Source organism: Zerene cesonia, chromosome 3, assembly GCF_012273895.1.
Source record: "Zerene cesonia ecotype Mississippi chromosome 3, Zerene_cesonia_1.1, whole genome shotgun sequence".
Taxonomy (NCBI): domain Eukaryota; kingdom Metazoa; phylum Arthropoda; class Insecta; order Lepidoptera; family Pieridae; genus Zerene; species Zerene cesonia.
Window position 1 is genome coordinate 3,382,800 of NC_052104.1, and position 14,227 is coordinate 3,397,026.

General features: G+C 31.3%; 5 protein-coding genes across 6 annotated transcripts in view; 3 read left to right on the forward strand and 2 right to left on the reverse strand.

Moving 5' to 3' along the window:
* The first annotated feature begins 163 nt into the window (after positions 1-163).
* On the forward strand, positions 164-3,206 carry LOC119836489 (solute carrier family 25 member 40-like). 2 transcript variants are annotated; one of them, XM_038361846.1, is made up of 10 exons: positions 164-373; positions 476-633; positions 850-1,012; positions 1,231-1,353; positions 1,666-1,764; positions 2,028-2,134; positions 2,339-2,420; positions 2,563-2,770; positions 2,867-2,947; positions 3,137-3,206. In XM_038361846.1, the coding sequence occupies exons 1-9, from the start codon at positions 283-285 to the stop codon at positions 2,901-2,903; spliced, it is 1,068 nt and encodes a 355-aa protein (XP_038217774.1). In that variant the 5' UTR covers positions 164-282; the 3' UTR covers positions 2,904-2,947; positions 3,137-3,206. The 2 variants fall into 2 exon arrangements, with proteins under 2 accessions (XP_038217774.1, XP_038217763.1); XM_038361835.1 differs by lacking the exon at positions 2,867-2,947.
* Positions 3,207-4,170: 964 nt separating this feature from the next.
* LOC119837184 (U6 snRNA-associated Sm-like protein LSm8) lies at positions 4,171-4,648 on the reverse strand. Its single transcript, XM_038362711.1, has one exon. It carries the CDS (start codon positions 4,514-4,516, stop codon positions 4,226-4,228), a length of 291 nt encoding a protein of 96 aa, XP_038218639.1. The 5' UTR covers positions 4,517-4,648; the 3' UTR covers positions 4,171-4,225.
* Positions 4,649-5,558: 910 nt separating this feature from the next.
* Positions 5,559-6,417, forward strand: LOC119836912 (putative peptidyl-tRNA hydrolase PTRHD1). The gene is made up of 2 exons (XM_038362377.1): positions 5,559-5,985; positions 6,187-6,417. The coding sequence occupies exons 1-2, from the start codon at positions 5,797-5,799 to the stop codon at positions 6,370-6,372; spliced, it is 375 nt and encodes a 124-aa protein (XP_038218305.1). The 5' UTR covers positions 5,559-5,796; the 3' UTR covers positions 6,373-6,417.
* A 1,243-nt stretch (positions 6,418-7,660) lies between these two features.
* On the forward strand, positions 7,661-9,842 carry LOC119837249 (vacuolar protein sorting-associated protein 4). The gene is made up of 2 exons (XM_038362769.1): positions 7,661-7,803; positions 8,134-9,842. Exon 2 carries the CDS (start codon positions 8,153-8,155, stop codon positions 9,473-9,475), a length of 1,323 nt encoding a protein of 440 aa, XP_038218697.1. The 5' UTR covers positions 7,661-7,803; positions 8,134-8,152; the 3' UTR covers positions 9,476-9,842.
* A 2,049-nt stretch (positions 9,843-11,891) lies between these two features.
* The window catches only part of LOC119838180, a 6,233-nt gene continuing 3,897 nt past the window's right edge, over positions 11,892-14,227 (reverse strand). The window contains exons 3-6 of the mRNA XM_038364025.1: positions 13,759-13,894; positions 13,122-13,255; positions 12,334-12,493; positions 11,892-12,027 (exon numbers count right to left, since the gene is read on the reverse strand). Of these exons, the coding sequence (XP_038219953.1) occupies positions 11,936-12,027; positions 12,334-12,493; positions 13,122-13,255; positions 13,759-13,894 (522 nt within the window). The 3' untranslated portion in view covers positions 11,892-11,935. The remainder of the gene's footprint in view (positions 12,028-12,333; positions 12,494-13,121; positions 13,256-13,758; positions 13,895-14,227) is intronic.

The following is a 14,227-nucleotide window of genomic DNA, read 5'->3' on the forward strand; positions in this document are numbered from 1 at the left end:
TCCCTCGTTTCATCAGAGCCTATATTATTATCACGCTTGTATTAGCTTCAGATGCATGTTTATATGCTTGTATGTTGTTCTGTATGTGTTACGGCTAAAAAGCCGTAGACAATTTTTAGCACTTTTTTATTTTTATCTATGTCAAGATAAGACATTGACATCTGACAAGAGCTGAAAAACAAAGATGAAAATAGTTCTCAGCTGTTGATTTACTGCCTCTTAGTTGTTATTTATACTAGTACTTATATCTTTTTTCTACGTTATTATATTAAATTATATGCCATGATTCGAGAAGACGACCCTCAGTTTCGAATAACGCCTTTTCAGCAAATGGCATCAGCATGTTCCGGTGCACTTATAACCTCGCTATTTAGTAAGTTACTTTAATGCAATTATGATAGCAAATGGTTTATTCAATGCTTCTAAATAATATAATGTTATGAGCTTTAAACTAAAACACATATATTGTTTATAGTGACACCGTTAGACGTAGTGAAAATAAGATTGCAAGCGCAGCAAAAGGCACTACTTTCAAATAAATGTTATTTATATTGCAATGGTTTAATGGAACACTTATGCCCTTGTGGTGAAACAGCATGGATACCCCGACGAGTTCACTTCCATGGAACAATGGTAAACTCATAATAACATTGTATTTATATATAAAATTAAAATTGTTTTGGCGTTTGATAAGTCTTAAATTTATTTAATATTAAATTAAATACTGTAACTAAGATAAAAAGATATTCTCTAACTTTTCTAACTTTATTCAAATAAAAAACTAATACGTGTATTAAATTTGCAAAATATTATGTAACAATTATATATGATACTAATATTCATTTTCAGGATGCTTTTTACAAAATAGCTAAATTGGAAGGTGTCACTGCCCTATGGTCAGGTTTAAGTCCCACCCTGGCATTAGCACTTCCATGCACAGTGATATATTTTGTTTCATATGAACAGCTTAGATATAAAATGAAAACCACTTACAATACCATGACAGGAAACAGTAAGTAAAATATTGAATAATGTTAAACATTTTATTTAATGACCATATCAACATCAGTTACAGCATCTATTTTTTATCATTAAAAGTTAATAAAAAAAGTTCTAATAAAACTTGAACCTTTATCTATAAGTATGTTTTATCTTATCAACTTGCCCATATTGAGATAATAGAAGAGAAATGAGATAATCTAAGAGTGACCCAGAAATTTATAATTGCAGTGGGCCAACCAATGTGGATACCGTTAATAGCAGGAGCAACTGCGAGAATGACAGCTGTGACCCTCGTTAGTCCTGTAGAACTCATTAGAACGAAAATGCAATCAAAGAAACTTACATATTCTGGTGAGATATATATGCTTTATTATATTATGTATTATAAATTAGATACTAGACGTTCGTCCCGCCCCTGCCCGGATAACAAGATTCCTATTTTATCCCAAGGGGTCATTTAATTGAGATGAAAAGTATCCTACCATCCTTTTCATCCCAATATTCCTACAGGATACAGAGTTACGCGGGTGAAACTGCGGGGCGCAGCTAATTTATGATATTAGTGTGACTGTGATTTAATGATTTTTTGAGAAGAGTAATTCTTGTACTGAAAGATTGTAATTTAATTATACTGATAATAATAAAAATAAAAATTCCTTACAGAAATAATGATTGCATTGAGACAAGTTTTGAAATATGAAGGATACAGAGGACTGTTCCGTGGTTTAGGATCAACACTTTTGAGGGATGTGCCATTTTCAGGTAGGTCTTGGGCTTTTATAAATTGCCTATGTCTAAATTATACTCTATGCTCTATAGTAACTAACAAGGAAATTTGTTCTATTCCATTTAAAAACAACTTCTTAAATAGATGTAATTTTAACCTCATCAAGCAAACCATGCACTTGCTTGCTGTGCAGGTAATATTGATTTTCTCAAGAACTGCTTTTCTACAGCCAATGTATTATATTAATTTTATTGAATTTGATAATTATGTTTAAGTGTTAATTATTATTTGTTTACAGGCATATATTGGACAACATTTGAAAAAATTAAGAGAATATTCAATAAACCAGATTCAGAGAAGAATACATTCTTGTTCAATTTCTTTTGTGGATCTGTAGCGGGAAGTGTAAGTAACAAATGTTTCATAAAAAAAATTATTTATAAATCATTACGCCAACTTTTCCTCACGCATATGAGATGTAAATCCATTCAATAATTAAAGTGGTATTTGTGCTTGCAATGATTTTAACTGGTACATAAGGGTTGTGTCATAATATCTTGATGGTTTCCTAGACATAAGACACAATTAAATGAATATTACATTTTTCAGGTTGCTGCTTTTATGACAATACCTTTTGATGTCATTAAAACTCACCAGCAAATAGAATTAGGTGAAAAAGAAATCTATACAGGTATGTTGCAAATTATGAAATTATTGTTATAAAATTGTTGTTGAAAGATACATTTGTTAATATTTTATATTTGTCCAATAAAAATAAAAAATTAATAGTAATTGTTTACCATAATAAGTCCAGTATTTTTACAATTTTTCAGACGGAAAGAGTCATCAGAGAGCTTCCAATATGAAAGCTATTGCAAGGGCAATATATAGAAATCATGGGATAAAAGGTCTATTCACTGGCTTTTTGCCACGAATATGTAAAGTTGCACCAGCATGTGCTATTATGATTGCAACATTCGAATATGGAAAGCAATTTTTCCAAAAGTACAATTCTCAAAAATATAAGGAAATGATGCAAAGGTGAGCACATAAATCGAATAAAATTTATTTACCTACATTTGTGTATCCTGTACATATTCCTTAAAGCCCATGTCCTAAATCCTGTTTTGATTTCAGACAAGGTGTAGATCTAACAATTGTAAAAAGTGAATAATGCAAGATTTTGAGTTTGCTTGTGGCTTATTTGTATTGTTTTAGGTATTTTTGTTTTTGTTTATGTTTATTGAGGCTTTTAATATAATTATACAACAATTATCAAGCATTAATTTATTCACACATCTATAATATTTGTTTTCCTGTAGTTTTTATATAATAGCTTTAAAATTTGTTTATAGAATTACAATTTTTATCTACTTTAACCTGAATTATTAATATATTTATTTACAGACATCATCAAGACATAATAATCGTAAGCCAAGTAACAAGCGGTAATGACTACTCTTAGCAAGAAAACTACGATAGGGAAAAACCACAAAAGTACATAAAATAGATTTAAGTATTTTATGTTATTGTACATAAGTATTTTTGGTGGCTGTTATTCTAGGAATAGATTTATTAGAAGATAGATTTTATTCCAACAATGATTTGATATAAAACTGTTGCTACTATGACCAAATTTTAGCATTCTTGAAATCAAAATAAAGTATCTTATGTGAATAGTAAAATTGTAGTAGAACTAGTAAAATAGTTTTAAAAAATACAATGTAAGTATGTGTTGGTTGTATTTTTAATTTATCTCATTTAAACCTGAGACAAAAATTGAAAAGGTTATGATTATGTTATTTCATTTGTAATGATTTAATGACTGTATTTATATATATTGGCATATTCTATATTAATTAATAATGATTGATTGACAATTATTGTTGTATATACCTTTGTTGTATTAAAATATATGCAATGTTCTTAATATTATCTTAAATTATTTTGTAGATCATTTCTAGTCTGTTATGTAGCAAGTAACTGGTCGCCTTGTTTAATTAATTAATAAAATCTGACCTATATATAACTTAATTCATTAATTAAATAATTCTTCAAGACAATGTGTTTAAAACCAAGGTTAAATATATTAATATGAGATCAAAGAAAAGAAATATTTTCAATTGAAATATACATGAAAGATTTTCACCTTTGAATAGCCAGAGAGATGAAATATTTTGCTTTGACAGAAAACATGATTTTATAATATATTGGATATTACTAGTATAAATGTCCAAAATTTTTTCCCATCTTTGTTAAATCTTGTTTTATTAGAAAGACACAATTCAAATCAAAATTTAAAAAAAAACCTTCACATTGCCATGTAAAATATTTAAAGCTATTTATATGTTACAAACTATGAACTCATAAATTAGTGAGCCTTGTTGCTTGTTCGATATCAATATCTGAAAAGAATGAAAATTAAGAGAAAAATACACATGAAACCATTATGACTCCTTTATTAAAATATACTTAGAATTATACCTATTTGGTAGATTAATGTACTATTGGTCCTAGAGGTTCGGCTTTAATATTTCCTAGATCTAGTCTGCTGTCTATTGATTCATCAATTTGACCCACAATAGCAATATTGTCTCCTCGAATTATATGCAATCCCAACACAACTTGTGCTATTCCTGATGAGGACGAAAATACTCTTTCGTGCGACTCGTCCAAAATAATGTTTATAGTCTGATCAAAGCCTTTCAAGGTGCCGATAAAATTTCGTCCATCAGCAGTTATCACTGATACTGTTTGATTTATGTAGTTTTCTAAGCCTGACGCCATATTATAGCAAATTCACAAGTGAGATACCTAATATATTTTATTTTTTGATATTCACTAGTTAGCGTCTCGTATCCAAGCACACCGTTTGTAATTTTTCAATGTTTCTCAAGTGTCATGGCATTGTCAAGTGTCAACTGTCAAGTCACAAGTCAACATGAATGCTCTATATTCTATAGATCTCATCACAGAGCAAGTCATATAAGTAGATCCTCTACCTTTTCTGTAGGTATCTTTTTTAATACCAATTTCAAAATTAGAGTATTTTTAATAAACAAATGTGGAGCACATTTGTTTATTAAAAATACTATTGTAACTCGATTTATATAATTACATTAAAAGTTGTGTGATTTTATCCCTACTTATAATATAAATGCGAAAGTAACTATGTCTGTCTGTCTGTTTGTTACGCTTTCACGCCTAAACCACTAAATCGATTTTGATAAAATTTGGTATGAAGATAGAACTGAACTTGGGAATTGACGTAGAATACATTTTATCGCGTAGAAAGGGTAGAAAGGTTGGAAATAGGGGATGAAAGTTCGTTATTGTCAAACCGATTTTGATGATACTTGGTATGAAGGTGGAGCTAAGCGTGGGAAAGAACAAACCATACTTTTTAATGCGAAGAAAATACAAGGAGTATTTTCTTGTCCATGTCGTCCACCATGTCGCGCGATATAAGCGAATTCTACGCGGGCGAAGCCACGGGCGAAAAGCTAGTATATTCACAAATTAGGTTTTCGCCCGCAAAGAAAAAAAAAAAATGTTTTGATACCCGTTCCAGGTGCGATTTCTGGGATCAAAACTATCCCAACCTAGGGCTTCTAACAATCGCTGACCATCATTTTATCCAAATCGTTTCAATTATTTATACTTAAGAAGAGACAGATAAAAGAGATACCGTCGCATAATATATCAGTAGTGGTAATATAAATAAAAAAACGATTGGTTCCTTATTATTTTTCTTTCCCGATGTTATATTCATAACAACATTGTCAAATGTCAGATGCCGGCAGTTGCTGATAACACTTAACAGGTTAGTGTCAAACAAATGTCGCCACTCGCCTTTCGGCTCTCTGTAACAGCAACCAGCAAGTTATTTCTAGTTTTTAATTAAACACTGTAAAATTTAACATACTCAAATAATTTTTTATTGTATTTAAGAATTGTTATTTCGATTTCATAAAGCTATTAAACATGACATTCACTGAATGTTAAAATTACTCGACTGACTGAACCAGCAGTTATTAAAACTAGTTACTTAAGAAATTCATAAAAGTATGTCGAGCTCAATAGTCCAATATATTTTACTTAGGAGTGATTTACTTAAAGACTTGGGCTGGTCTATCGGTGCACTGGTGGCACAGGCATGCCATGCTTCCACAGCTGTTCTTCATGTATATAGAGATGATGAAAACACTATCAATTACTTAGGTGACTTAGATAATATGCATAAAGTAGTTTTAGAAGTAAGTAAATGCACAAAATAAAATTAAATTTTTGAAATAAATGAAAATCTGTAGCCCTAACACAGCTTTAATTTTATTAATTGCTTATTTTCCAGTATATGGTTCAATGGACCATGGAGATTCCAAAATTACTGCATTTAAGAATAATTGAACGCCTAAAACTGATATTTATAAAACTTATATTAAAATTTTTAATTTTAGGTACTTAATGAAGAATCCCTCAAAAAGGTTGCAGAAAAGTTGAAAGAAAATTCAATTGATCACAAGTTATGGATTGAACAGCCAGAAAATATTCCAACCTGTTTAGCGCTGAAGCCATATCCTAAAGAGGAAGTGAAGAAATATGTAGGGAAATTCAAATTGTATAAAGCCATGTTGACCTCATGAATTAATTTGTCTGTAATCCTTTAATATATCAAATTTCAAATATAATCAAAGCTTTAATTTTTTATTGGTAAAACTACAATTAATATTCTATTCACAAGTACCAAAGTCATATGTTCCTTCAGGTTATGGTTACCTAGTAAGTGTCATATTATAATTTTGCAGTACTGATCAACATACAAGTTTCATCGTACTATTCAATAATAGAATAAATTTATTTGCTGGAACACGTTCATCCCGGAACTGAATTTACAAAATTCTTTCATTGTTTTTCCATATGTAGAATGTACATGATCCACGAGTCCTTAAGATCCCTGAAGCCTGTACAGATCCAAAAGAGAATTTTTTTTCAAAATTGGTTGTTCCCTATTAGTGTTCAAGGGAAAAAAAAATATTTTGTCCATTATAATCCATGTTTTATTATTTATGGAAACCAACATCAATCATAATTTCTAATGATTTTTTAATGAATAATTAAAATGAATGAAAGCAATACTATTGCACTTAAGAATATATTAAAAATTAAAAATAAACTGTAACTGATCACTGTTGTTTATTGACGGTCTTATATAAATAAATATTATTGAAAATGTTTTATCCAGTCTAACATTTTAAATGCTGTTGTACAATTAATACAAAGCCATACGTTACATTAATTATTGTAAATTTATTCCATTACATAGAGTACAATGGATGTCATACGGAGAGGTAGGTAATGCTTAAGAGTAAAGATTTGTGATAGAAATTTAAATTCCATAGTACCACAACATGGGTGGCCGAGTGGTGGCGTCGCCAAACTAGGGTGAAAGATGCAGCTTCCTGTATCTTAATAAGAATTTTCTATCCCTATTTTCTTATATTTATAAGAGCATTAAACGCTATTAAACAAAAATTTAAAGTCTCTTGCAATCTGTACGATTTATTCAAAAAGTCGTTTTTGTGAATACACTATACAGAGCTCTGTATAGAATATACAATTGGGATCAGCGTACTATAATCAATTTTAATTCTTTGCCGGCACCCATGAAAATAGATAAATCTAGATCTTGATCAGATCTAGACACCATACCTACGTGTAGGAAAAAGAGATAAAGTCGATAGCTAAATTATTTTTACAATAATGGAAAATTACTTAATATTATACATTTACAAGTAAAGACAAAAAGTGCAATTACTTTAAAAAATAAATTTATCGGTGGATTTTGTAAATCCTTTAATCATTATTATGTTTTCAATAAGCCTTGTATACAGCTCATTGGGTATAATAAAAAAAAATCAAAATGTCAACAAATTTTCTACACAATATGTCAGTTTATGTTTGACGAAAAACAACATTTGGTGATAAAATAATTTTCATCTTGCTTAAATTAAATCATCCCTGTTCCTCTACGAAGCAAATTGTTTCAATTACAGCTATACTGATTATCTTGAATGGTACGTACGTGGTACCCATCAAAACTTGAACTTGCATGCACTATCATAGTATCGTCATTTGTAATTTTGGATTTGTCATAATTGTTTGAAGTAATATTTTATTTGATTCTATGTTATGTTTCGGTTATCATCATCAATTTTTTGTTATATACTGTAATCTATTTCGACGTCCAACATTGGAATTATTTGAAAAAATAATTTAAAAATATTTCACATATTTGGTAGATGACTCACTTTTTGAGACCTCTATTAAGTTAATTAAAGCATGTTTGTTTATTTTTTATGTTTTATGTATCGCTATCTTCATTGAAAATGCATTTAAAATTCTAGGTAACAAATCGGGATTAAGATGACCTCATCCAATACCTTGCAGAAGGCCATCGATCTTGTCACAAAAGCTACAGAGGAGGATAAAAACAAAAACTACGAGGAAGCCCTAAGACTATATGAGCATGGTGTGGAATACTTCCTGCATGCTGTTAAGTATGAAGCTCAAGGTGAAAGGGCTAAAGAGAGTATAAGAGCTAAGTGTTTACAATATTTGGATAGAGCGGAGAAACTCAAAGAATATCTGAAGAAAGATAAGAAGAAAAAACCAGTTAAGGCAGGTGAATCAAACTCCAAAAATGATGAAAAGAAAAGTGACAGTGATAGTGACTCTGATGATCCCGAAAAGAAAAAGTTACAGGGAAAACTAGAAGGTGCCATAGTGGTTGAGAAGCCACATGTCAAATGGAGCGATGTAGCTGGCCTTGAAGCAGCTAAGGAAGCCCTAAAAGAGGCAGTAATCTTGCCTATTAAGTTTCCGCATTTATTCACAGGGAAAAGAATACCTTGGAAGGGCATTCTCTTGTTTGGTCCACCTGGTACTGGTAAATCTTATTTAGCCAAGGCTGTAGCTACAGAAGCAAACAATTCTACATTCTTTTCAGTGTCTTCATCTGACCTTGTATCCAAATGGCTGGGTGAGTCTGAAAAGCTGGTGAAAAATCTCTTTGAACTAGCCAGGCAGCATAAGCCTAGCATTATATTCATTGATGAAATAGATTCCTTATGTTCATCTCGATCTGATAATGAGTCAGAATCAGCTCGCCGAATTAAGACAGAGTTCCTGGTACAAATGCAGGGAGTGGGTAATGATATGGATGGTATTCTTGTACTTGGGGCTACGAATATACCTTGGGTGCTTGATGCTGCTATCAGAAGGCGATTTGAGAAACGTATCTACATAGCTCTACCAGAGGAGCATGCCAGACTTGATATGTTTAAATTGCATTTGGGAAATACACGTCACATGTTGTCTGAGCAAGACATGAAGGTGTTGGCAACCAAAACTGATGGCTATTCTGGAGCTGATATCAGTATTGTTGTGCGAGATGCATTGATGCAGCCTGTGCGTAAAGTTCAATCGGCGACTCATTTCAAGAAAGTAACTGGTCCCAGTCCAACTGATCCTAATGTGATTGCTAATGATTTGTTGACGCCATGTTCCCCTGGAGACCCAGGCGCTCTGGAAATGACCTGGATGGATGTACCAAGTGATAAACTGGCGGAACCTCCTGTGACTATGTCAGATATGTTACGCTCACTGGCAACATCCAAACCAACAGTCAATGATGAAGATATGATCAAGCTGAAGAAGTTCATGGAAGATTTCGGACAGGAAGGTTAAGATATTTTAATCATTGTATTTGAGATCATTCAATGTTATTATCATTAATTGATAGAAGCACTGAGCTTATATTTGTATAATATGCGGTTTATTTTTGTAACAAAATGTATTTTAATTTGCTCTGCATAACTTCATATGGATAAAAGGCCTAGATCCTCATTTGTGTAAAGTAGATAGTTAATAAAAGTATGTTTCAAAGCTATCAACGTTAATAAAATATCCTTTAATTAATTTACATACTTTAATATTTATAACATGTATTATCAACATCCAGTGTTAAATTATATAAGACAAACAATTATTCGTGTTCAAGAGTGTACCTTTTAAACGAATTTGAAAATGTTTGTATGTTAAAGTGTTGTAGCAATTAAATGATCCATAATAATATCAAAAGTAGTTTGTTTACTCTATTTTCAATGAATGTGCTTTATGCTTCTGCATGCATGATACTTGTATTTGCCTTTACGAGAACAACAAAATGATAGAAGGATATAGTTGTGTGTTATACTCATGATTTATAAGGTTTCTAGGAATTTTATCCTCTGGTGTATTCTATGCATAATAGAAAAATGGATCTACTTTAAGCTTACAAAATTTTTCGAATAAGCTTCTTACAAATAAACTTTCATGTTGTATTCTTGTGTCCAATCGTTAATAATGCGGTTTCGAAAAAGAGCTTTGGATTTTGAATTACACTATTAAAATTTGATTATTATATTTAAGAGTTCTAGATAATATTATGCAGGTATAATAAAAGTTATGAATTGTTAAAATAAAATACATTACATAGATATTATGTCATATTGTTAGAAATTATTATTTGTTATTTCGACCAATGTTGGGTAATTTTTATGTAACAACTTCTCAATCACTCACAATCGCCTACGGAAATGTCAAAAACGTCAAGGCTATGTTATACAAAATATTCATTGAAAATAACATCTTAACTTGTGGTAATGTTCAAAGTCTATTATCGCTCATCAGAAAAGTGTCTAACACGCATAGGCAGACAATTTTTGTGAGGATTGTGAGCAGCGAATTCAATGAACGTCAATGAACTACTTGAAGTAATATTGTGATTTAATTTTTATTCAACTTAACAATAAGTTTATAGATCTTAGTTGTGTATTTGAATATTGTCTCAAGTGTACTTTTCCTTATTATAAATGTCTTTATTTTTTTATGATTAAAATAAAATAATTATTCAATTTATTGACTCTTAATCAGTTGACGAGAATCACATACAACTAAAACATGTCTTTTGTCTTTGTTCAAAATTCGACTGTATTTTTTTATTTGTTACCCCATAACTTTATTGGGTCAACCGATTTATATGACTTTTTTTTTATTTGAAAGCTGGTGTTACTCCCGTGTGGCCTCATTTAAATTAACAATTTGAAGGTTTACTTTGTTATTGAAACAGCTGGCAACAGAGCTGGTTCTCCTGATGGTAAGCGATCACCACCGCCCATGAACATTTGCCGAGGTGAAGCCGCTGCAAATGCGTTGCCCTCTTTAAGGAGAAAAGGATAAGGAGAGGATTGACGACGTAAATAAAGGAATGTACAGGGAAAGGTGAGGAAAAGCAAACGGGCCTCTGATTAAGTTTTTTGTTAAAAGTAACGATTCCTAATACTTAGGAATGGTTGCATATAATCAACTATGATGTGTTAGATGAAGCTTATTTTAAACAAAATTTAATAGTTAGTTTACTCTTATCTAGTATTATGCTATATGTTATCTGTGCTCTTATTAAGAAAGCAAATAAGGTATCTATTTGGTTTAATAAATAAATCCCATTAAACACAAACATTGACGTAGACGAAGTTGTGGACGTCATTAATAGTTACTAAATATAGTTGATGTTATTGGTTTTCCAGCTTTGAACCTACTTGACAACATCTGAAAGCCTAACAACCTTCTTGCGATGGTCGATAAGCCCAATTTCTACCTTCTTCGATGCTTCCGTACTTATTTCCGAACAGACGTTGGATGTAAGCTTACTGAAATAACTAATCGAGAAAATAATGGTACGGCCGAGCCGCTTTTTTTGCTTGACTTGGCGGGGGCACTACCGTGCCCCCAGATGTAAGAACCGGATTGCGGTTACATACAAATTTTGTAATATAGTCTTTACAATATCTAGGTTACTCATAAGTCATGTTAAAAAAATTGTAGTTGTAGGTTAATTTATCCATATTACCGTCGTTTGTAGTTATGGATGTCGTCCTTAAATTTTTTGCATTAAAGTATGATTTGTAAGCTAACTTAACTACGGTGCTTTTAAATGCCGATTTAAAATCTTTAGCGATATTCTTATGCATAACTTGACTTTAAAATGTTTTAGTAGTATGAACGGTATGAGCAAAGAATTAGGTACGTAAATGCAAACACATCGAGAAGCAGATGATTTTATTTACAATTTAATTTTAATTGTTACTAAGTAGGTATCACAATGCATCAAGATACCTTTTGATATATAATATTGCTGGCGATAAAAATAATTATTAAGTCTAAACCAGCTTCTAGTTGTCCGGGCGATGAATTGGTCTCTGCAAATAATAAAATGAAATTTATATTGTTCCATCTATCTACTTTCTCAGGAAGTGTTAATTAGGTTCGCCACTAATAAAAAAGCAGAGTACGCTGGCGAAATTGAGTTTGTTATTTTTTATACCTATTTTTACTTATTTTGCTATCCTTGTGCTCATAAATCATGATTGCTTGTAAATTATAATCAAAATCAGTCATTAGGAACCTACAATGGTTTGTTCAATTTGACCAATATAAATCAAAAATCTTCAACTTAGCAATAAAATCGTACCTAAAAGTGTAATAGCTAGTTAAAATAATCTTACGGATGAAAATGGTGCGTTCCCTTTTATGATTTGCCAAGATAGCAACGCAGCGCAGTCGTAAATGTGGCTTGGCAGGCGCTCGCAAACCCAAAGTCGATATAAAAAAGCCCTGCGAAGTGGCCACTGGCTCGTACTCTATCAACCATGATGATTCGGTTACCTAAAATGAAAATAGATATTTTTATCTTATTAAAACAATGTATGAATTATTCGTCTACCCACGCGTTGGTTGACATGAGTGAGTGAGATTGTATAGGTAGATATTTTTAATTTTTAAATTTTCAAACTTCTAGCTTTTGATTTATTTCAAGTACTTGCAAAAGCTGAAAATTTGCAGCTCCTCAGAATTTTATTCTGAGCGACTGAAAAGTTGAATTTGAATAACCTTTTGTTTTCGTTTGCTGCATTCATCGAAATGCATTTTGTACGAAGTAAAGCTTAGAATAGTTCATCGGACAAATACGCTGGATATGTTATTAGATATATCTTATTCAGTCATTTTATTATTTTTGATAAATCAATTATTCATTTCAGATACGACAAACAAGCGATCTGCGGGCGAAAGTAAGTATTTCTATATCTTACGTGTTATTCGGTTGTATAGGCTATTTCGCTGCTAATATACTTATTATCCAAAATCCGTTCAGTGGTTTTCGCGTAAACGTGTAAAAGCCTAAAAAACTAATCTCTGACCAAACTGCAAACGCTACTATTATGTATTTTCTAACTACTTAAAGCAAATACGCTTTTATCAAATACTTTATATACTCATAACTTATTCAACGTACCAGCTGCCCATCGACGTGCCATTCTAATAGCGGTGGTGGGAACGCCTTCGCTGAAGAACAATTAACGTCTAATGGTTCATGTATCTGGTACAGCCGGTCGTATCCTACTATGCGAGGATTTTCACGGGAAATATCTGAAAATTGAGAATGCTTATTATATTCTCTTTACACAAATAGCTGTTTTAGAGTTGTATATGTAAATATGTTACTCTAGCAATGGTTAAAACAGAAATAATAGAAAGATAGGAAATACACAAATTTTCCATTAAATATGCGATCCTTAATTAGTCATATCTTCATGTCTTGTTTTTCTCCTAAGACACGAATATTATAACGAATATTATTATAAGTGAACAAAGGCATAATACCTATTCAAAAAACTATAACTTCACCGTGTAAACACAATCGATAGGTATAATAATAACAATATTCATTAAATATGGTTTGAAAAATGCTCATTACCAATAATTTGAACAAGTCTTAATGAACTGAGAAACTACTTTAACAAAACAGAAAATAACATAAAACTCATTCACGCATTGTATTTTTGTATTTCATTTAAATTTATCCCTTAGAATTAAACTGAAACGTTCAAACCATAGAAGCTTGGATATACAAATGCTTAAGTGTTACTTACAATAAACTTCCATGAAAGCCTCTGATTGTGCTGAATGAAAAGATGGTGCCTCTTCAGACACCTCGCAGCGGTAAAGACCCCGAGATTTTAATGTTAAATCCCGCAGGTGAACGCGTCGAGCGCTTGACCTCTCCATCTTAATGAATACATTAATGGACGTTACTCTTGCTTCTATTTAAATAAAGAGATAGGTCACTTATGGGAATAATTATTTTGCAAGTTTAGACCGTAGTTTTACAGATATTATTGTGCGCTTGAAGATTAATTAAATGAAGTTTTATTTTATTAACGGGAATACTTACTAATTGAGTTCAAAAACATGTTTTTTGCTTGTTTAGCGTTCGCCCGAATATACCTTGAAAAACTTTATATAAAGATAGGAACGTTATTTGTATTTTCTTGTGTTTGATTTTACGCGAGTATTATACATTTAGAAATTAAATACTTTTTAACGGATTTTAAACGCGAT